The sequence below is a fragment of the Danio rerio genome, chromosome 3, assembly GCF_052040795.2.
Source record: "Danio rerio strain M-AB ecotype USA chromosome 3, GRCz13ab, whole genome shotgun sequence".
Classification (NCBI taxonomy): domain Eukaryota; kingdom Metazoa; phylum Chordata; class Actinopteri; order Cypriniformes; family Danionidae; genus Danio; species Danio rerio.
Genome location: NC_141023.1, coordinates 61,105,923 through 61,130,009, shown reverse-complemented (window position 1 = coordinate 61,130,009; position 24,087 = coordinate 61,105,923). Strand labels below are relative to the sequence as shown.

General features: G+C 40.5%; 2 protein-coding genes across 4 annotated transcripts in view; both read right to left on the bottom strand.

Moving 5' to 3' along the window:
- prkcab (protein kinase C, alpha, b) overlaps positions 1 to 24,087 on the bottom strand; it is a 624,299-nt gene that overhangs the window by 20,624 nt on the left and 579,588 nt on the right. The gene's annotated exons all lie outside the window — the stretch shown is intronic.
- On the bottom strand, positions 594 to 24,053 carry LOC141381306 (5-hydroxytryptamine receptor 3A). Of its 3 annotated transcripts, XR_015481364.1 has the most exons (11): positions 23,991 to 24,053; positions 23,709 to 23,771; positions 21,315 to 21,466; positions 21,183 to 21,227; positions 20,438 to 20,544; positions 16,920 to 16,959; positions 16,790 to 16,828; positions 16,550 to 16,668; positions 6,235 to 6,445; positions 5,329 to 5,499; positions 2,170 to 2,930 (listed from the first exon to the last, which is right to left on the bottom strand). XR_015481364.1 is itself a non-coding variant. In XM_087245299.1 (10 exons), exons 2-10 carry the CDS (start codon positions 23,761 to 23,763, stop codon positions 2,632 to 2,634), a joined length of 1,329 nt encoding a protein of 442 aa, XP_087101425.1. In that variant the 5' UTR covers positions 23,764 to 23,771; positions 23,991 to 24,053; the 3' UTR covers positions 594 to 2,631. The 3 variants fall into 3 exon arrangements, 1 of the variants encoding a protein (XP_087101425.1); XR_015481363.1 differs by having other exon boundaries at positions 594 to 2,930; positions 16,594 to 16,668; positions 16,790 to 16,959; XM_087245299.1 differs by having other exon boundaries at positions 594 to 2,930; positions 16,790 to 16,959.

The following is a 24,087-nucleotide window of genomic DNA, read 5'->3' as shown; positions in this document are numbered from 1 at the left end:
GACGTTATTAAAACACAACAGGTTACTGTGAGGTTGGGTTTAGGGTTGTTGTAGGTGTAGACGTTAATAAAACATGCTAGAAGTTAGTAAAACACAATAGTCTGGACTCCATGTCATGTAGAAGACTTTAAATAGATCAATAAAGACTCCAGAAGGTTTGAACAGCCCACTTGGAGCTCAAGTCCCACCCACTTGGAGCTGGCTCTGACCTTTGTTTATACCCTTCTCAAACAGCCACTTGCCAAAAAGAAGAACAGAATCTGCTGAATGTCCTATCGTTCCTTACAAGGCTGTCTAAAGGTGTGTGGAAAGTGTGAGCGGTTTCACTTCTATCCGTGCTGCTATATTTGAAGTAATGTACCTGACCTCATCATAGTAACTTGCACAGGATTATTGAAGTTCTTCTCAAATCCTTTTAGAAATAGACGAACGTGAGAGTGAAATGCAAAAAAATAGAAAATAAAAACTGATTAGTCTTTTAACCTGAAAGAAGAATAAACTGATTTATAAATATTATCTATGCTTTTTGGACTATTATGAACTCATGATGCAATTACTTTAAAAAGTCACAAATTTTTTACCCAGAAACTTAGTTCAAGTTCAATTGATTTATATAGCATGTATACAGCAGTTGGGACACAGGGCCGCACAAAGTGCTTTACAGAAAAAATAAACATATAACAGCAGTAGGCACATAAAATACGAAAGCATAAAAGGTGTAACAGATTAAACCAAAAAAAAAAGCTGAAAAAATTCACCTAATTAAAAGATATCACCACAGTTTTCCACACTGACAGAATTAAGAACAAGACCGTTTGACCCTCCTAAGTTCTGATCTAATGTTACGCCCAGGTTATGTACCTGGTCCGTTTACAATCCGACAAATCACTGGGCCCAAATATAATAACCTCTGTTTTCCCCTCGTTTAAAAATAAAAAATTCTTAGAAAGCCATGCTTTCACCTCCTCCAGGCACAGTAACCGGGAGTTCACAACAGATGATTCGTCCAGTGACTGATAGATTTGTGTATCATCTGCATGAAGATGAAAGTGCTTATCCATATTTCCTGAAAATAGAACATAATGGGAGCATGTAGAAAGAGAAGAGTGAAGGTAATGAAATTGAGCCTTAGGGAAGACCACACGTCAACGGTGCCGTACAGGAGGAAAAGTTATCAATTTTGACAAAAAAACTTCCTGTTGGAGATGTTTGATTTAACCCAGTCGTTCTCAATCTGTGGTACGTGTACCAGTAGTGGTAGGCGGGCTTCCTTCTAGTGGTACGCGGAGGAATGAAATATGTCATGTACAACCTACATATATTTCAAAATGTATCAAAAATTATATATAATGTGCCATATATGACATATAGCCTATATTTCTGAGGTAATCTGCCACGTTTGTTTTACTGTGCAGAGTTGTAGCTGCTTTACTGGGCCTACTACACTACTGTATTTCAATACTGCTCATTTTGGTGCTACATGGAGTGACAATTTTTTTCTGAGGTGGTACTTGATGAAAAAAGTTTGAGAACCACCGATTTAACCCATTTCAGCACTGTGCCCCTCAGCCCAACCCAGGACTCTAGCCGAGATAATAACACAGAGTGGCCAATGGTATCGAAGGCGTCAGATCAATCCAGCAAAATTAAGGCCACATGATTACCAGCATCTGTGTGGAGTTAGATGTCACTCAGAACTCTTAATAGAGCGGATTCAGTGCTATGAGCCGATTAAAAAGGCTCAGCGATACCAGTCTGAGATAGAAAACTTTGTAACTGATTAAGTACAATTTTTTCTACACTTTTTAAGATGAAGGGTAAGGCGGAAATGGGTCTATTTTTTGAAGTCAGATGGGTTTTAAACTGGCCGGCAAAGTACCGGTCGTAAGGAACTTATTTATAACACTGAACAAGACCGGGGTCAGAGGTACAAAGAGCGAAGTATAAAATCGAGGCTGGACAATTTCGCCAGGGCCAGAAGTGTGTTTTAATTTTGAAATTATGGACTTTAGATTTGTTAAGGAAACAGGAGCAAAAGTAGTAAAAACAGATACAGGGAGATGGCAGTTTTAGAGATCCACTGGAACCCCAGACAGGCTCAATTTCGACCCGAACCAAACTTCTAAATATGTTTAGATTAACACTGGTAGAAAGGTTGACACTCAACATTGAATTTTCATTAAGTTTATTTTTTTTGCTATAAACAATAATCACTGAAGAGAAATGCAAAACTACTACAGTCACAGCCCTAGATTAAATCAACCGAAATAAAACACATTCAATCCCTCAAAATCTCAGCAGAGGGGTCATTAAACAACTCCACAAACAGCATCGCTTATAGTAACCTGTGACATTATTTTTTTTAGCAGTATTTATTAAACAAAACTATGGTTATAAACTATGGTTGCGTAATTATGAAAATGGGGCTGGTTGATATTATTAAAATTACAAACGCATGCAGAATATACGCAGAGCAGTGAGAAATAAACATTATGGTAGATGGGGTTTATATATTTCTTTAAAAATGAGAATAACTCAGTAATTTTATTTGCAAGATTCATATCATTTTGAGATATATCATCAGATTATATTCACCACCAGAAACACACACAATCAATCAGGTGAAGAGGACTAGGCATTTGTGTAGGAGTAGTCAAAGCTGTTATCTGCATTGCTAGACATATCCCAGAAGTCCAGATTATTGACCTTGCAAATATCAGTTTGGGTTATAGCGATTACAGTTATCGCATAAAGAATGTAGATGCTTATAAAAAAACCAAAGACGAATTTGTCTACGCGATTGGCAAATGCCAGTTTTTTCTCCACATGATCTGCTCTTTCATCAATCCTGCCCAAGATGTTGACGGTTTCCTGGAGGGTTGCGATCTCTGAAGCCACATCACCAGTCTTCGGTGTTGTCACACCAGTATCTGTTGAAGCAGACCACATTGTTCTTTTTACTAATCTAAAAAAGCTTCAATTGCATTTGCTCATTTACAGACACGTTTATTTAAAATGACTTACAAATGAGGATAAAAGATGTACTTAAAATAACCAGAGAACAGAAATATATTATACCTGTATATAATAGTGATGGGAGGTTCGGATCATTTTACTGACTCGGATCTTTGAGTCTTGTTCATCGAGTTTTCGAGTCATTTCGAGTTGCCAAAATATGATAAAAATGTTATAAATTGCTTCCAAAGACATCTACAACTAGCCCATAAGGTTGATCACACGACAAATAAGTCATAAAAAAGAATACTATAAGAAGGAGAAAATAATAGTTAAATGTTTACCTGCTCTTTTGTCTATGACGGTATTGTTGTCTCTTTGCTCAGCTCACCTCTTCATGTCTTCAAATGTCAGTGGTTCGTTCACGTTACAATGACAGTCACATATAATCTTAACCAATGTACATAGTCTGAGCCGATAGGAGCCATGATAATTAGTTCACCTTTCAAGTCTTCTGGCTCTTGAGTCATTCGTTCATCACGCGACAGAATGACTCAAACCCGATAAAGGACTGGAGAGTTGAACAGATAAATTCTTTATCCGGTTTTAAATGCATATGATTGGCCCGTGAGGAACGAATGACTCAAACCCTATAGAGGACTCGAGAGTTGAATGGATCAATTCTTTTTATTGGCTCTAAACGCATATGACTGGCATCTGCCTTTCTGCGATGAATGACTCAAAAGACTTGAAATGAACGATACCACCTGCGCAAATGTGCGCACACGCGGATAAACCAATCACTCCCTGAGAGGACTCATATTTCCCGAGTCATACTAAAGATTCATTCAAAATGAACGAACGTTCAAGAAAGACCCATCACTCGTATATAATGCTATGGCAAGTCTAAGTTAGTTTGGCAGTTTATTTTATTCATTTATTTTTTTAGGAAAGTGTCTGGTGCATATGGAGAGAAAAAGATCTGTGTAATCGCCTGTGTGAAACTTTTTTTTTTATTTATTAACATCCAGAAATATTGATTCTTTATAATCAAAGGTGAAGTATGTCATTTACCTGCAGCCACAGTGGGGTTGATTAAACAAAATGGCAGCATCACTTTTGCTTATAATGTTTCTGGTATGGTCTGTCACCTGCATGTTGTTGTCATGGTCATTTGTGTCTGTTTTCTCAGTGCACGTGGCGTTTTGACAGCTTGCCATGTGCTTCACTGTCTCACCCCACTCGTCATTGAACTCATTAGTACATAATTAGTATTAACCCCTTGTTGATTGCCAGATTGGATCGCTATAGAATTAGCGGGTTTGGACCAGGTTCGGACTGCACCCGCCCAGCAGGGTGCACTCTTGGGTCAGCATGCCACCCAGCTCACCATCACCTCCAGTGAGGTTGAAATGCTCACTGCCCAGGTGGTGGAGCTCAATGCACGATTCGAAGAGTTCCAGCACAACGCTGCAAGGCCCAGGCAAGCTACTTCACACCACCACGAGCAAGAGCCCTATGCTAACAATCCTCCTCTCTATAGTGAGGACCCCCACTCCTGTTGGGCCTTTTTATCACAGTGTGCTCTAGTTTTTGCCCTGCAGCCTCACCATTATGCCTCAGAGGCATCTAGGGTGGGGTATGTCCTAATTCTGGTCACTGGGAGAGCACGTGAGTGAGGCACTGCAGCCTGGGATGCCTCATCTGATCCTGAGCCCATGCAGATGGTACTTGTGTGCCTCATGCCTCAAGAAAAGAGAGACCATCTTGCCTGTGCCTCTACTGCGGTAAACCCTTACCAGGTACCCCTTACCAAGTTATCACCAAGTTAGACCTCCATAACGCTTATCACTTGATACGCATTTGTGAGGGAGATGAGTGGAAGACAGTCTTTAATACCCCTATGGGGCACTTTAAATATCCTGTCCTACCCTTTGGTCAGACCAATGCCCCAGCTGTCTTCTAGGCCCTAATTAACGACGTGCTGAGAGAGATGGTAAACAAGTTTTTCTTTGTGTTTCTGGATGATATTCTTATTTTCTCATCCTCTTTACAGGCACACACTCAGCATGTGCATCAGGTCCTCCAACAGCTACCAGATAATCAAATCTTTGTTAAGGTGGAAAGCTAAAAGCTAGTGTGAATAGTAAGAACTCAATTAGCTGCTTCATTTGTGTCTGACTGGAGTTGGTAATAAACTCAGCAGGGCACCAACCCTCCAGGAACAAGTTAGGGCACCGTTATTCAAGTTTAACCTAGTAAGACCTTGATTAGCTGGTTCAGATGTGTATAAGCTAGACTCTGCAGGACTACGGCCTACCAGGACCAAGTGTGCAAACCTCTTATTCCCCTAGGTGTTTAAAATCATCCTACCTTTCTCCTGATCCAAATTGTTGGATTGCGTTTTGGTGTTCTGGTCTGATGGATGAACCTTGACGGATCGTCTACAGATCAGAATGCTGTCGTCCACAGATAGACGTGTGAGCACCATTGATATGAGTATACTCAACACCAGACACGTCAGACAGAAGGTGAAGTGATAATCTTCAGAGGACAGAAACGCACAAAGTAAACATTATTGTGAATGATCATGGACTAGTTATTTTGTTTATTAAAGGAGCGAATTTTGATATACATGTGTGTCATGTAGATCAGTATAGTATAACTTTACACAACACAAAATCATGTAGTAGGGTTGTCAAAAATATCGACTTTGCTACTAATCGGTGCTGATGTTTTCACATGCTCAATATATATGACTATGGCCATGAAGGTCATTGGTTTACCACACTTCACCGCTGCACCCAGTGCATACACAGATACACGAACACTGGAGTGATTCAAAGCCGCGCCGATCAGTCGATACATCAGCGGATTGCTCATATGTCAGCGCATAAACAAACCAGCTGTGTTTGCACTTGATAAACAGCGTTGAAGATTGGTAAGACGATGATCTTCACAGCCAATCGCAACTATTTCTGTTTAGCATGTGAACGCACTCCACAGCGCTCAAATGTTAATGGACGCTTTTAAAATTTCTGTACCAATTAGTAACAAAGTGCTTTTGACAACCGCAATTCAAGTTTATGGTGGTATGTAAAGTTATACTATACTGATATACATGACACAGACTCCCCAATGTTAAATTAGCACCCAATACTTCAAATGTGCAGTAATTTCAGTACAGATTGGTACCAAAGTCAATACTTGCAGTATTTAATTTTAAAATGAAGCAGATTTAAAATGATTTTCTATATTTATCTTGGTTGGTTAACTTACAGAGGACAGGACTACAGTTGCCACCATTCGGCAGGTGATCGTTGAGGATGAGGAGGAACATGGTGAAGCTCAGGACCAAGGTGACCTTAAAAGTGTTGCGTTCTCCTCCTTCAAATGGCACAGAGAAGCTCCCCAGGTCTGTCAGCATTATTAGCACACTAGGCAGGATCAGGGTTACAAATGCACCGAATGGGTTGATAGAGAGAAAGACCTGTACAAACAAGTGACAATTAACAACGCCACTAATTAATAAACAAATGTGAGTTTAAATTCTCTCTTCAATATGAGTTTATCCAAATGATAAAATATTATTTTCTCTTTTTTCTGAGACTGGCATCTCACCAGAAGCTGATTTATCAATGGGCAGGTGTACATTGGCTCTGAAATTAATTCAAGGCAGATATAAATCTGATCGCTCAAACTACTTTAGGAGGGGGTCTGAAAAGCATTACAGTTGACACTGGACAGGTCATAATGTCAACCCAGGCTTATTCTGAAAATGTACCACTATATACATTTCTGAAAGCACCAAATACATCCCAGGATCTACGTTATTTTTTATTTTAAGTTTTTGTTTTCACAAATCCACCAGAAGCAGCTGTATGTGCTTTTTCAGATCTCAAATTTCTCTCGCGAGAGCCATTCTTGCCTGCTGTTGTGACGTAAATCCACTAGAAGTCGCCGTCAACTGCCTGATTGACCGATCGACTGACCACCCTCCCCCTTCCCTAAACCCAACCAATAGTGTTTTCAAAAGCACAGATCGACAGATTTTGTGAGGGTAGGTTATACAAACATAAATGTAAATTCTTTTAAATTGAGTTTGGAAAGATGTCTTGCACGTATCTGCACAAAAAAATTGAAAAAATAGCAGAGCCTGCCTTGAGCGATTGTTATAATATTTTGCAGCCTGCGTATGAAATAATTTGTATGGCAAATAACGTATTAAGCTTACATTTCTGTAGATAATAATACTTGAATAAAATGCAGTGTATCTGACGCTTTAGTCGACATAACCTAGTTAACTTTGCATATAGCATGGGATTTGAAGATCAGAATCTTATCTGTTTAGTGGAGATACATTTATGTGGCCAAATGTAAATGGAACCATTTTCCCAAATCATCTAGCTATCCAACTTGAGAAAACATAAAGCGACCAGTTGTAAACAGCCCTATAAACTTCAGATTGCGTTTTAGAGAGAAGGATGAGTGTTACCAAATTTTACTTTTATAACTGTCTCATAGTTTTGAAACAAAACAAGTGTGAAAGGTCTCTGACAAAAGAGAATGAAGGCAAAATATTCGGCAAACATGACACCGCTGGCCACTAATGAGTAGTCTTTAATACAGTTTATTATGTCTTAAATTAGCATAAAAGTTTAGGAAAGTATTTCAATTGTTGTCATTATAGATCTGTGCATTCCTTCCTCAAGCCATACCTCAGTTACTATACAGTAATAAAAAATTTATTATTTAGTAACTTAAATAGGAATCGTGTACAATGGCAATTAAAATATTTGTAGCCATTTGTATTATATTACGCAGCACCCCTCGCCCAAACAAGCAGAACAGGTGTTATACTTGCTCCCCCAAATCTCTAAACTACAGAGTTTAAGGCTATAAGCATTTGAGTTCACCTCCAAACTCCAACTTAGCCACAGGTCAAACTCTGAGACACATACTTAAAAAAAAATTATTAAATATTAAATTTCTCTATCAAAAGTACCTCATTATTAAAAGCACATGTTATTTTTTGTGCACATTTCATACTAGTTTTGTGTCTGAAGTTACTGCTTATATCAAAACCATATATTAAAAATTCAGATTGTTAAACTTTCTAAGATTAAAGGGCTTCAATTGACAACTTTATTCTCTTTTAGATTTAAAGACTATTGTTTACATCAGATGGCCTCCATCCAAACAAACTTGGTGCAAAAGTGAAAAGGAACAATATACAGTGTACTTCACCCTCCATCATCCGTCTGCTCTATGTGCCACTTAACCAAGTCCCTTTAGGGTAAATCAATTTACTTGGCGGCCATCTTTGAAAAGCTTCTTGGGCAGTATGCTTGGGCATTCTGTCTGAAAGGGGAAACATCAAATTATCCAAAACTGCTTTGCAAGCTTTCAATTACATTTCACATTTCGAATGACCAATACATTTAAACAACAACTCTTTAGTTTAGTTTCTAAATGTTCGTATCACACAAAATCTGAAGAAAGTCACGTCTGGTCCAAGCCCCTCCCCCGGAGAATCTCAATCTATAGCGATTGCCAATTGGTAACTGTACTAGAAGGCAGGCTTTATTCGCCATATAGCAATCGCTGATTGGCTCCTGCACTAGAAGGCGGGGCTTCTCACCATATTGACAGTTACAGTTTTCCCTATTCAAAAGTATACGAGTGACATGTCTTGTGTATTCTATTAAAGAGCTTCAAATGACCAAGAGGCGACACTCAATAGAATGTTCCATTGCAACAGCAGCGCCCAGCAACAGCCCTGGATTACGCCATTTTAGAGTGAAAGTGATCGGCCGTCCATTGGATCTCATTACTGTCGCGATGGCGAGCAGCTGCTTTGTTTTTTATTTATCTATTTAAAAAGCGCAATAAATCTTAGATACAACCTGAAAGACGACAATACAACACTTATTATCACAATCATCAGCACTTTTAATAGTTTATTTTACAGACTTATAATCCGCTGTTGTCCTATTGGAGTTTACATTTCAAAATAGCCATCACACCCTCTAGTGGCTGTTTCCCAAATTACACTAGAGTGTCGCCTCTTGGTCATTCTAAGCTCTTTGATTCTAACGTCTTTGACCGAAATCAACTTAAAAGACACAGACATGAACCAGGAGTGTCCGAATGACCACAGCACTTCATGTCAGCACCTGAGTGGACATATAGCTGACACATTTCATAAAGACATCAATAAAACCATGCAGTCACAAAAACCACTGCTTATGGACACAATAGACACTGCTCATACCCTGCACAATGAGCTCCCCTTAGATAGACTGTGACATATTAGAACAGCTTCAAGACTCAAGGATGATCTCCAGGAAAGCAGCCAAGTCAACATATTTCAGTGGCCGATAAAACAAGAGCCACAGCCTTTATCACCAGACACACTATCCATATCTCCATAGCCCTCTTTGAGTTTCTCACAGAAAATGGAGGAACTTGCTCGGAACTAAACTCTCACACTCCATTGCTCCAGCTCTAGATAACAGCTAAAAAGTGGTGAGCTCCACAACAACCTCTGCACCCACCTGACCCTCCACCTGTGAGCACCCTCTGGCCTCTTCCACAGTGCCAGGGCCCTTGACAACCTCCTGTCTTTAGCTGTTAAATACATTAGCTTTTAGTGATGTGTCGGGTGCACACTTTAGCCCCTTTCACACATACACACCTTTCCGGAAAATTACCGGCAATTTCCGACAATTTCGTTCTGGCTATTTTCCGGAAAGAGAAGTTGTAACATTACTGGTAATTTGCCAGAATGTGAATGCAGAAGGAAGATTGCCGGAAAGAGCGCGTGCACGTCTAGAACGTGCTGACGTGAGACGTCTGCTTTAGCCAATCAGAACAGTCAGACGCATTCACGTCCGTGCGGTTTATGAGAATAAAAGTGTAATGAAGTTTACGGCCCTTTGGCCGCCGGGAAGAAGGAGGCGGAGAACCGACGCAGGTTTAAAATATTTATTAATAACAATGACGGCAGCTCCTCACGGAGACTGCCGTCTAAACCAAAACAAACGGACGGCAGCTCCTCATGGAGACTGCCGTCAAACTGAAAGCAAAAGTAAAACAATATGCCCGGGCCCGGTCCTCTCCCGGCTTCCACTGCCATCGGTCCTCCTTTTATGGTCCAGAGCTCCTTCCGTGGGATCCGAGGCAGGTGCGCACCGCAGGTGTATCCACTTACGCGGTGGCCTCACCCCGTTCCCACGGCTCTCGGCCACGCCCCCTCGCCACATACCCCCATCTCCCATCACAGGCCGCGGGCACCGGGGGGGTTTGGCGCCACAGCACCCGCGAGAGCTATATGAGATGGGCCGAGAGAAAAGGAGATGGAAAAAAAGGAGGAAAGACAGAGTAGACCGAGAAAGGGGAGAGAGGAAAACGAAAAAAAAAAATTGGGGTTCGGTTCTCCAGAAACGCTGCCACTAGGTCCTCCACCAGCTGAGAGATGCGACGACGTGCTAGGAGCCCTGTGGAGGAATCTATCCACCCGTCCGTCTTCTGGCGTCCAGCGGCGGTTCTCCTGGCTGGCTGGCGGCATTTCTGGTCTCCTGCTCCGCTCCCGCTTCGGTGGATGGATGCAGGCTACGGCATCATGGCGGATCGCAGCGACTCCCCCGGGTTCTGTGGGATGGCTCCCTTCAGCACTTTCCCTTCCGGCGATGAGCCCCGCGTCCCCTGCTCCTCCCCATGCTGGGAGACGGCAGCAGGCAGATCCTTTCCTCGCCAGCCTCAGGCCGCCCCGGCACTCTGGGCAGACGGACGGGTTTCTCCCCCACTCGGGTTAACTCCAGAACACTTGCCCCCTCTCTCAGCGGCGAGGGCATCTGGACAACGCGTCCCTCCTTCTCCCGGGTTTCGGCACCACTGTAATGAAGTTTACGGCCCTTTGGCCACCGGGAAGAAGGAGGCGGAGAACCGACGCAGGTTTAAAATATTTATTAATAACAATGACGGCAGCTCCTCACAGAGACTGCCGTCTAAACCAAAACAAACGGACGGCAGCTCCTCACGGAGACTGCCGTCAAACTGAAAGCAAAAGTAAAACAATATGCCCGGGCCCGGTCCTCTCCCGGCTTCCTCTGCCATCGGTCCTCCTTTTATGGTCCAGTGCTCCTTCCGTGGGATCCGAGGCAGGTGCGCACCGCAGGTGTATCCACTTACGCGGTGGCCTCACTCCGTTCCCACGGCTCTCGGCCACGCCCCCTCGCCACAAAAAGCCTTCGAATATTTTTACAAACACATTTAGCTGCTAGAAATTAGTCAGATAATGTTTATATATTCATCTTAATGCCAACCATGTAATTAATTATCGATAAGATGCTTATGATAAGCCGTTGTTTGTTTACCTTCAAGCTTTGGTTGTGCCTATGAAACAGCCCATGGGCACACACACATATCATGTACATCTCGACATGCGAAAGTGTTTCTCTATATGTTTTCATCGAAGTTGTTCACAATACTGATCCATCCACAGAGTTTGTGATGTAGTCAAATGTTTACAAACACAAGCGCAGCTGTTTAGAGGTCATATCTGGTGAATGATGTCAGAATTTACCGGTATTTTGGAATGGATGTGTGAACAGTCTTTTACGGAAAAATTCCGTAACGTCCTCGCCTGTGTGAACATCGATTTTTTGAATATACCGGTTAAGTCATTCCGGAAATTTTCCATATATTTACCGGTATCACTGTGTGAAAGGGGCTTTTGATAATAGCATCTTTTTCAAATGTGAACAAAACAAGCTGTGCCTGTAGCTTTTTCTAGGCTGATGTCTGTTTTTTATATGAAAGTCTAAGGCTTTTTCAAGTCGTGTAGCAAATCATTCAAATCTGGTGCCGATGAAATGTAGATCTGAGACTACTGTAGCAGACATCCCAAGTTGAGAATAGTCATTCCCCGGCGAGAGTGTCGCAATTTGCGGTAGGATGCGGGAGTTATGCTAGATGGAATATCTGAAAAGCGGGGGTGGGGGGTTGGTTGAGTGCGCGTGACGTGTCTGAAGATCGATGAGGGATCCGGTGGGGAGAGGTGAGAAGGGTCTGCAACTTAGGCCCCGTTTACACTACTGCGTTTTTGTTTGAAAACGCATAAGTTTTGCTACGGTTACGCCATCCGTCCACACTACGTCGGAGTTTTCGAGCGCCGAAAACGGAGCGTTTTGGAAACACTGAAAAGGCCGTTTTCATCCTAAACGCAGCTGCTCCGTCTCAGTGTGGATGAGGGAAAACGGAGACATCTGAAAACGGAGGCGGGGCTGCAGACATTCGCCTATCTGATTGGGGCTTTTCCTCAATATTAAGTAGCCTAGCGTTACAGAGAACAAGTAATAGATTCCATTGACCAAAGTTGGGGAATATGTTGTTAGATATAGACAACTAGATGAATGAAATATCACGTTTAATAAATATAGTGAGATTAGATCCAGCGGGAGATCCTTGATGAACACTCCGACTAGCACAGCTCTTATCTGGGTAGATAGGCTGCAGCGTATCCTAGAGAGAGTGTGTGCGTGGTCACGTGATGTGCGTTTTCGGCGTTTGGGTGTGGACGGACAGCTGTTCAAAAACGCTGGGTGAAACGGTAGTGTGGACGCGGATCATTTTCATTCTAAAACGCCGTTTTAAAACTGAAATGCACTAGTGTAAACGGGGCCTTATTTGAGGACTGGGAGGGAGACGCGCAATTTACGGGAGATTATCACTCGTCTGCTGTAGGGACAGTAACTAAAACAGTTAAATTGGCACTTTTAAACATCCAATCACTTAACAAAAACTCACTTCTAGTCAATGATTGCGGCTCTACTTGATTAAATTAAATTAATATTAAGTCAAAAGGAAAAACACGATTATTTTGCTTACCCCATTGGCAGATCATTTTACTTGTTTTGAAGAAAAACTCACTTAATATTGGCTTATTATTTCTCGAAACGAGACAATATGTTTTGCTTGTCTAGAAAATGCTTCTTGATTAGATAATTTTTGGATATTTGGACTTGAAACAAGACAAAAAATTTAAATAAGAAAAGCATTTTTTGCAGTGTAGAAACATCCTTGCAGGTGTGTTGAGGCAAGTTGAAGCTAAAATCTGCAGGACACCGGCCCTCCAGGACCGAGTTTGGACACCCCTGCTGTAAACTATTAGCGTTCAGCTTCGCGTCTAGGTCTGCATTTGGTACCCTTTTCTTGTGCTAGGTACCCTTTGCAAGTGGTACCCCAAAAGTGGTAAGGTACAGTTCGCTTGTTGGCACCTTTTGACAATGGAAACCATCATAAAAGCGGTACCATACCATACCACCCAGTGGAAACAGGCCATAAGGGTCTAAACATTTCATTCACTGTTGTTAGGGATGTAGCACTGTCTAAACAAATTTGGATTTTCTTTGATATATTGATCACTCCAACCACTGAGGAAAGATGTGTCTTTGCTAAAAGGAAATGCATTAATGAGAACACTTGTGCGCAGTTTATCAAGGTCATATCACTAACACCAACCGTTTATCCTTGATTTGTTTAAATCAACTTGTTTAACTCCACAGGGTTAACTTAGTAGCTCAGTGGTTAGCACTGTCACCTCACAGCAAGAATATCGCTGGTTTGAGTCCTGGCTGGCTCAGTTGGCATTTATGTGTGGAGTTTGCATGTTCTCTCCGTGTTCAGCTGTAGGTGCATCAGAGTGCTGACTTCAGCCCCTGTGTGTTTTCCAGTGACAGATCCTGTCGCCAAGCGGCGTGCAATAAAGATTTCAGCCTAGAGCACAGTGCAGTGCTAACTTTTGCCCCTGATTTTTTTTTCCAGAGATGGCTCTAGTCCCATAGCACTGAATAAAAACTTCAGGCATTGAGCTATGTCTAGTATCAGCTCCATCAGATCTCCTAGTTTTGTTCACTGCTTTTCCTGCCAGTTTGTTTTCCTCTGCCTTTTTGCTTTGTCATCTGGGACTCATATGCTTACTGGTACTTCACAAAAACATAGCCGAGTAAATTTCCCCTCTGCAAAAGCTTCAATTTCTGCATATTTGAATGCTTTCTAGCAGTGGCTGTACTATTGTGAGAACCATCTGGTCACACATAGCACAACTGAGGCACTCAAATTCAATTATTAAAATGGATACCAGCCGCTATCAACCGTTACCACCACAACAGCAAGGGATTGAGACACCCTCGATGTGCAGCTACAACTGTATTCTTCAATAGACATTTATATTTGCACTAGCATCCAGTTGTTTTTTGTTCTCTTTTACGTCACATTCACATTTTCAAAAAATCTGCAAGAATTGCACAAACTCTGAAGTGGCACTTTATATATTTAATTCATGCAGTGTAAAAAAAAGAGTACTGAGGGTTGATTACTTAATTCAATTTCTGTGAATTATAATATTGTATTTAGAATAAAATTGTATTTATTTGATGTTTTTCATTTTTGTATTTATTCTAATGTTTGCAATTTCTTTTTTTGTCAGATTACTAAATGTTTGCTTGCTGACAGTGAAACCATGGATGAACAGTTTCAGGTCATTTTAAGATTTTGATTAATACACTGACCCCATCTTAAAGCTTTACTTAGGGTCACTAGAAAGATCTGGTAAAAAAACAACAGTTCCAGATCGGTTGATTCATTCATTCATTCACTTTCTTCATTCACTGCCTCGCCTCAGATCGGTTCAGTATCATTAAAATCTTTTAAACAGTCGCGTGCATCACAACAGCTTTTGGCGCAAGTGATCATCCTATCATTCGGTATTCACAGAAATTATTTAAAGAATAAACTTACAAAGGAAACTTAGGAAATGTACCTTGCAGATGATCGCAGGAAAAAAAAGGCAGTATTTCACTGTAACCCCTGGCCTTCTTCTTGATATCAGTGGAGACTGACAGACGCAGGATTATTTCTTGGTGCAGTTTTGTAGCGTTTTAATACATATTTGTGAAGTTGAAGGCTACATCTTCACCGTCGTTTGTCGGCATGACACAGACCAACATTACTCGCATTACTGAGCAAACTCGGAGCACTTCTTACCTACTTTGCCACTGGTCCTTTACCACTATTGTTTTCAAATCTGGAAATTTACATATGAACAGCGTGCTCACTGAGAGGCGGGATCACGTTGAGGCGATATAGAAGAATCACTTACTTTACAGTACTTACTTTTATACGTATTGCATGAAAAGAGATTATTTGTTTACAACTTGAATTGGTTAATACAAAAGTAGACATATCAAGGTTCATATAGATGTCATAAATCATCATCTTTGATGAGTATTTGCCGAGTTTCCTTTCATTTTTAATCACAGTCTGCACGCGTCTTCAGAAGCTTGTAATAACAATGCCTCGTGGGCGTGGTCGCATTAAAACTAATGAGATCAGACTGAGAAACTAGACATATCGTTGGTTTCATACTGATAACTTCATCAAGTAATGTTTAAATGCATAGCTGCATTTAAAACTAGACCCATCAAGCTTTCTAGAGATACATGTCTCATCTTTGTGCGTTTTGTTTTCACAGAGTTTCAGCGCATCTTTTAGATGCACTTCTAAAAGCAGTTCGCGGAGAGAGAAAAGAGAGATTGCCTACACCAGTGGTTCTCAAACTGTGGTACGTGTACCACTAGTGGTACGCGGGCTTCCTTCTAGTGGTACACGGAGGAATGAAATATGTCATATACATGCTACATATAATTCAAAATTTATTAAAAATGATGTATATAATATGCTATATATTATATATAGGCTATATTTCTGAGGTAATCTGCCAGGTTTTTTAACTGTGCAGAGTTTTAGCTGCTTTACTGGTCCAACTACGCTACGGTATTTCAATGCAGCTCATTTTGGTGGTACTTGGAGAGACAATGTTTTTCTAAGGTGGTACTTGATAGAAAAAAGTTTGAGAACCACTGGCCTACACTGTTTGTTTTCCTTATTTTGCAAAAGCACACAGGTTTGTTGTTGTTGTTGTGAGTGTACACAACAAAAAGTAGACACATAACAGATTCGATTGATGTATTGATCTTATCTGTACGATCAAAACTGAAAGTGTAATTTAAGTTCATTTCAGCAGTTTGACGACACCACAGGTCAAAACGCGTATACGCGGTCTTCGACCCCAGAGGGTTAAAGCCATCAGCTTCTGGTTGTCTCTGTATCTGGTTAGTCTAACGCCCCATTCACACGGGGCGTCAGAGTCAACGCTTCCCATTCACTTTGAATGGGTGACGTCGGGCGTTGCCGAACTGCATTGTGGATCCGTCGGCGCCGCTTTGGAAGCTTTGCACGCTGCAGAAGTTGGGACTAGCTCAACTTTTCAATCGCCGATGGAAGCGTCAGCCAATCAGATCGCTGTATGCAAATACACCAGCTCAGACAGTGGCCTATTGCTGACTGAATTTCATTGGCTGATGCTTCTATGACGATCGCTTCAGCCCCAACTTCAGACACGCCTTCAGTCAAGCGTTGACGCTGAAGCCCCGTGTGAATGGGGCATAAGGCTTTTCTCTGCTTTAGGACTGACAAGCTCTCTAAACTCAATCATGTCAATCAGAGGTTTAGAATTGAATAGATGAGTTACTTCAAGATAAACGCGGTGCGATGGATCCACTATTTTTTTCACACCTGTAGTCTTCCACTCTCCTCGATCACCGCCAACCAAAGTCACATCATCAGAAATGTCAAGTTTGAGTGAACAACCTGGATTTAAAAGAAAAGGACATTAAAAAATGACCTAAAGAAAATGACGTAATAATAATGTCTGTCTAAAAACAAATAGCTTCAGTCTGCTTTACAAATAATTTGGGTATTTCAGTCTTACCTTTCTCTGTCCAACCATTGATGGCCACAGGACAGGATCCTGATACAAAAGGATAGGTGAACAGGTTGATTTCACAGCTCACCGTCGTGAACAATATAAGTGCATGGTCCACGACGCCATCCCTCCTCACCTGAACATCATGCGTGTAGGGCTCCACTGTTGTGTCTATTCTGAGGGCACATATTGTGAGAAATTATGATACTAAGAAACAGAGTCTAATTTTTAGCAATTACTCTGTAGATTGTTTTTAAATATAAAAAAATATATATTTTTATGTATATTTCCTACTTTTCATCCTTGTAAAGGATGAAATCAGCATGGCATGAACATTTCCCAGATTGTCGAAATTCATTTGTAGGCAGTTGATCCTTTTCATATCTGAAACATCCTTCCTAGTCGAGTTTCAGAGGCAGATACACTTTGCCAATTCAAATTTAGACTAAAAACTTCTAAAGAGCAGTGGTCACCAACCCTCTTCCTGAAGATCTACCTTCCTGCAAAATTCAGTTGCGACCCTGATCACACACGCCTGTCTGAAATGATCAATGCTGCTTCAGGTTCTTATTAATTGGTTCAGTTGTGTTTGATCGGAGATGTACCTGAACTCTGCAAGAAGGTAGATGTCCAAGAACAGGGTTGCGGACCTCCAGTCATTGTTAGGCTGCATTAATCAAGACAACCAAAGCAAGGAACACTTCACAAAAAGACACTGCCAATTTGAATGGTATTTATGCTCATGTTAGTCCGTCTGTTTTTCCTTATCAAGAGGTTCATATAAAAGGTATGGTGGTGGCATACTTTAACACATCCCCACATAATCAGAGAGGACATAGATTAGTTAAGAGCACAAGACCTCGGTGGCATATCAATATGTGTATAGATTCCTTTATCTACTCCTAACACGTTTCCCAACAACAGACCTCATCATTCTCAAGCTTCTGATGTCAAGACTGCAGCTCTGGACCTTTAAGTTTGACATATGAGAACTGGTCCCCAGATTGACACTTCACTTTTCAACCCATAGCCTTCCATTTATATGCATGCGATTGCACCAGACCAGAAACGCAAGCTTGTGCGACAAGTTTCACAGTTCGCTTGGAAAGTTTAAGCTTTGACCTGCGAAATCGCATCACGTGATTCCATGAGACCAATCGAAGATCAAAACATAATGTCCTCTGTGGCATACGATTCTGTGTATAGATTCCTTCATCTAGTCTCAACACGCTTCCCAACAACAGTTGCTCATCATTCTTGATCCTCTGATGTCATGACTGCAGCTCTGGACCTTCAGGTTTGGCATAGGAGAACTGGTCCCCAGACTGACTCTTCACTTTTCGACCCATAGACTACCATTTATATGCATCCGAACGCATTAAACCAGAAACACAAGCTTGTGCGACAAGTTTAACAGTTCGCTGTGTTAGAAAGTTCAAGCTTGATGAACTCTGACCTGCAAAATCACATCACGTGATTCCGTGAGACCAATTGAAGATCAAAACATGACCTCCTCGGTGACATACAAATCTGTGTTTAGATTCCTTTATCTAGTCTTAATACAACAACAGGCACTCATCTTCTCAAGCCTCTGACCAATTGAAGATCCAAACATGACCTCTCTGTACAGAAATTGAAAACATGGACCAATCACTCACTTTTTTTAAATATCTAATCATCTTTTTAATCTTACCCCTTTTCACAGTGCCATGCAACAGAATTTTGCATGCTCAAACTGTTGTGTGACCACGACACAAGCCTACTTTCTCCCAAGAAAGTTTAATTTCCACTTTTGGTAATTAGTGGTTTTAATTCTTGCCACCGTTGCTTCTATCTAGCTTGGTTGGGGTTAGTGAAGCTGCCCTTTAGTGGATAATCTTTTACAATTGTATGAAACTAAACTGATTCAAGTTTTAATCTTTAATCACACCAGCCTATAACAACAACTCTTCTGCCTGTCTGATATCCTGGAGTGTTTCACAATCTGATTTATTATGTTTTTTTATTCTTTATCTACGTAAAGCTGCTTTAACACAATCTACATTGTAGACATGCTATAGAAATAAAAATGACTTTACCTGACTTGACTTAATAGCCATCTCCGAAAATACTTCTACCTATAAATCACCAAGGACCACTAAGTGTCTACTTGCCAAAAACGTTCACACCAGTTCTTTCTTCAATCCCAATTTTTAAGTGTATTCGAGCCTTACTGCAACATTCAATTTTAACACTTAGGCCGTACTCACACTAGGTACAGTTGCGTCGAACCGGGTCAAAGCACGCTTGTCCCCCCTCCCGTCTCCCCCAACGGCCCGCACTCACACCACAAATGGGCTTCGGCACGCTTACGTCATCGCTGCTGCGCTGTTCAGTGAGAAGCGCTCTCTCACTCAGCAGCACAGTGGAGATTTCTCTAGTTATATCGTTTCAGTCGTTTGATATGCCATGAAATATTTCGCCAAACAGTCCTTAGGGATGCGGGGACACGCAGTCAGATATTTCGCCGAACAGATCCGCCACTTTTGGCGCTCATAATCAATCATAAAGCTCTCGTGCTGCAGGAATGAGGAGGTCTGCTGAAGGCGCGCAGCTGTCGTGCAGTGAGGGGTTTGCGTCTCTAATAAACTACGGCAGTTTGCGTTCACTGAACAGTAAGAATTATTAACAAATCCATATGAAACAGTTCCTTAAAAGTCACGTCTCGCTTTCAGTTTCGGGTTTCCCAAGTGAACCGGGCTCAGGCACACCTCTTCCAACCGGGCCAGGGCCGGCCAAGTGAACCGTGCTTGAGCCCGATTCAGCGCACTCACACTTCTCAAACGATCCGGGAAACGAGCCTGGGCACAGTACGGATGGCATAGTGTGAGTAGGCCCTTACAAACATTTTGGGAATATTATGTTTAAATGTTCTATAAGCATACCCAAACAAGTGGTAATATTTGCAAAATGTCTAATGATTGAGCCAATAAAATAAATAAAAACATTCCACTAGTGGTCACAGTTTTAGTTTTAACATTTTAGCCAAGGCTAATAAAGACTAGATACAAACTACTGTAAAAGAAATATGTTATCGAGTGTTACTGGAAGGACAGGGCGAAGCAGTGGCGGAGGAAGGTAGTGCTGTCGCCTCACAGCAAGAAGGTCGCTGGGTTGCTGGTTCGAGCCTTGGCTCAGTTGGCGTTTCTGTGTGGAGTTTGCATGTTCTCCCAGCGTTCGCGTGGGTTTCCTCCGGGTGCTCCGGTTTCCCCCACAGTCCAAAGACATGCGGCACAGGTGAATTGGGCAGGCTTAATTGTCTGCAGTGTATGAGTGTGTTTGTGTGAATGTGTGTGTGGATGTTTCCCAGAAATGGGTTGCGGCTGGAAGGGCATCCGATGCGTAAAAACTTGCTGGATAAGTTGGCGGTTCCTTCCGCTGTGGCGACCCCGGATAAATAAAGGGACAAAGCCGACAAGAAAATGAATGAATGAACTGGAAGGACAATTGTTGATGCTTTATGCCCCCAAAAAGTTTTTCAGCGTTTTATTTTAACAATACCAGAAGAACAGTAAGTGATCAATTTCAGCTACTGACTTTCTTTCTCCAAACTTATCATTAATATAGGTAGAATATATGTGCCATAAATCAGCTTTAGAAATAAGCTCAACTCACGCATTGTCCAAAACTAGCCGTGGAGTCCAGATTTTATCAACAGGCAAAATAATTGTTGGATATCTAGCTTTCTCCTGCATCCATCCGAGATCAGGATCCTTCCATTCCTGTGGAGCAGAAGATTGAAACAGCCTTTACTTTTATTGTGTGAAGATTATTGTAATGAATTTTGTTCAGCACTTTCAGAAGGTGGCTAATTCGACCCCCAGCTGAACCCGTTAGCATTTCTGTGTGGAGTTTGCATCTTCTCCCCATGTGGGTTTCCTCTGGGTGCTCTGGTTTCCCCCACAGTCCAAAGACATGTGGTACAGGTGAATTGGGTAGGCTAAATTGTCCATAGTGTATGAGTGTGTGTGTGAACCTGTGTGTGGATGTTGCCCAGACATGGGTTGCAGCTGAAAGAGCACCCACTGTGTGAAACATATGTTGGATTAGTTGGCGGTTCATTCCGCTGTGGTGACCCCTGATAAATAAAGGGACTAAGCCGTATGAATGAATGAATATTGTGTTTCTATTGCTTTTTCTGTAATTGTGCAATCAGATCACCATTATTCTGGTGGTTCTTTCTGAATTGTAAGTTGCTAAGTTGTAATGTTCGTCTTTTATATAACTCATAATACAATAATTATTACATTCAGAAGAATGTTATTATACAGGATAAAATTTAGCATAACTGTACTCCTGTTCCTATGATGAAGCTTTAAGAATATTTGTGTCTTTTCATATCTAAATCTTGACTACTCACCAGGTTTACCTTGATACGACTGGTCATTTGCATCTCCTTTGTGTTCTAAAACATAAGATACATTGGAGTTGTATTACTATTAGTGCTGTTCAAACAAAGCAGATGTTAAAGAAGACAAAAAGTCACACTTACAAAAGACATAGTTTCATATTGTATGGAAGTGATGTTTACTAAGATGGTACAGTTATCGTTCAGTGGTCCACTGAACAGCTCTTTTTTGACCATAACATTTGCCATACAGCGCCGGTCACAGAAAGTGTCTGTGGAGTTACCATTTGCCAACACTGCAGGACCAAATAAAAACATAAAAGAAATGAATGACAGAGAATATGCTTCAAGTAAATGTTTCAAACATGCAAAGTTGAAAATGGAAGAACAGCTTATGATTTTGCAGCTTATGAATTTGATCATATGTTTAGAATGGCAGATGAGATCAAATCTGACTCACAGGCAAAGTAACAAGACGTTCTCTATTTCATTAATTCTGTTTATTTTTTTTAAATAATTAAATATCACAATTTTGCATGCTGATAATATGGTTTTTGCTTAGCATTTTTCTGAATAAAAATTTAAGCATCTTTACTTTATAAAGGTTTATTTTTATTCATTCAACAACAACAACAACAACAACAACTACTACTACTACTACAACAAATCAAGCCACAAAAAGAAATGTAACTTTGTAATTATAACTTTTTTATCTGTATGTGAATTATAATAACATTATTTAAACTAGACAGTAAAGTTTGTCAAGACAAATTTTAATGTTGGCTTGACAAAGACTTGGCAATATTCTATTTAGTTTAAATCAGTTTGAAAAAGGATAGATAGATAGATAGATAGATAGATAGATAGACAGACAGACAGACAGACAGACAGACAGACAGACAGACAGACAGACAGACAGACAGACAGACAGACAGACAGACAGACAGACAGACAGATAGATAGATAGATAGATAGATAGATAGATAGATAGATAGATAGATAGATAGATAGACAGACAGAGGTAGATTGGTGGAAAGATGATATATAGATGGATGGATGGATGGATGGATGGATGGACGGACGGACGGACGGACAGACGATAGATAGACAGACAGACAGACAGACAGACAGACAGACAGACAGACAGACAGACAGACAGACAGACAGACAGACAGATAGATAGATAGATAGATAGATAGATAGATAGATAGATAGATAGATAGATAGATAGATAGATAGATAGATAGACAGACAGACAGTGGTAGATTGATGGAAAGATGATGGATGGATGGATGGATGGATGGATGGATAGATAGATAGATAGATAGATAGATAGATAGATAGATAGATAGACAGACAGACAGACAGACAGACAGACAGACAGACAGACAGACAATAGATAGATAGATAGATAGATAGATAGATAGATAGATAGATAGATAGATAGATAGATAGATAGATAGATAGATAGATAGATAGATAGATAGATAGATAGATAGATAGATAGACAGACAGTGGTAGATTGATGGAAAGATGATAGATAGATGGATGGATGGATGGATGGATGGATGGATGGACAGACAGACAGACAGACAAGTAAATTGATGGATAGATAATAGATAGATAGATAGATAGATAGATAGATAGATAGATAGATAGATAGATAGATAGATAGAAAGATAGACAGACAGACAGACAGACAGACAGACGATAGATAGATAGATAGATAGATAGATAGATAGATAGATAGATAGATAGATAGATAGATAGATAGATAGATAGATAGATAGATAGATAGATAGATAGATAGATAGATAGATAGATAGAAAAGGAGAGATAGACAGACAGGCAGACAAAAATATTTGAAAATGGATAGACAGACAGACAAATACATAGACAGTTTGAAACAGTTTAAAAAAGGACGGACAGACAGACAGAGAGATTAGATAGATTGGATAGATGAATAGGCAGGCAGGCAGACAGACAAAAACAATAGAAAGACAGACAGATAGATAGATAGATAGATAGATAGATAGATAGATAGATAGATAGATAGATAGATAGATAGATAGATAGATAGATAGATAGATAGATAGATAGATAGATAGATAGATAGATAGATAGATAGATAGATAGATAGATAGATAGAGGTAGATTGATGGAAAGATGATAGATGGATGGATGGATGGATGGATGGATGGATGGATGGATGGATAGATGGACAGACAGACAGAGGTAAATTGATAGATAGATAATAGACAGACAGACAGACAGACAGACAGACAGACAGACAGACAGACAGACAGACAGACAGACAGACAGACAGACAGACAGACAGACAGATAGATAGATAGATAGATAGATAGATAGATAGATAGATAGATAGATAGATAGATAGATAGATAGATAGATAGATAGATAGATAGATAGATAGATAGATAGATAGAAGTTAAATCTCAGCCATTGCAATCCATGACAAGCCAGCCCAATTACAGTAAAGAGTGCATGTACAATATTTAAGATGGTGAAATTATTTACCTTGTGGAAAGAAACAAAAGAGCAGCAATGAGAATGACAAGTATTGAAGAATCATCTCTGCTCCTTTAAAAAGAAAAAAGAAGAAGAAGCAATTATGTATTGTAATAATACTGTAATCACATTACTGTTTGCCTTAAATTTTTAAGTTAGATTAAATTGATGTCATGGGTCACTTGTCACATTGACTTAAAACGTGTATTGAAAAAGTAAATAAGTATGCATATATAGCCATTTAAAATATGTATATGCCATCTTAAGTATATAAATCTGAACAACATTTACCTTTGCTAGCAGATGCTGAAAAGAATCACCAAATTCACAGGTGCGGTTCCACAAACTGCCTTTGTGCCTTTTCTCTTGACCTCTTTTAAATAGTCAC

Bases quoted from the DNA above. Each gene is read 5' to 3' on its own strand.
- LOC141381306 (XM_087245299.1), bottom strand. From the start codon at position 23,763: ATGATTCTTCAATACTTGTCATTCTCATTGCTGCTCTTTTGTTTCTTT. The intron at 5,500-6,234 runs GTAAGTTAACCA...TGTCCTCTGAAG, and splicing joins CAACTGTAGTCCTGTCCTCT to ATTATCACTTCACCTTCTGT. The intron at 2,931-5,328 runs GTAGGATGATTT...CTGCTTCAACAG, and splicing joins CAATTTGGATCAGGAGAAAG to ATACTGGTGTGACAACACCG.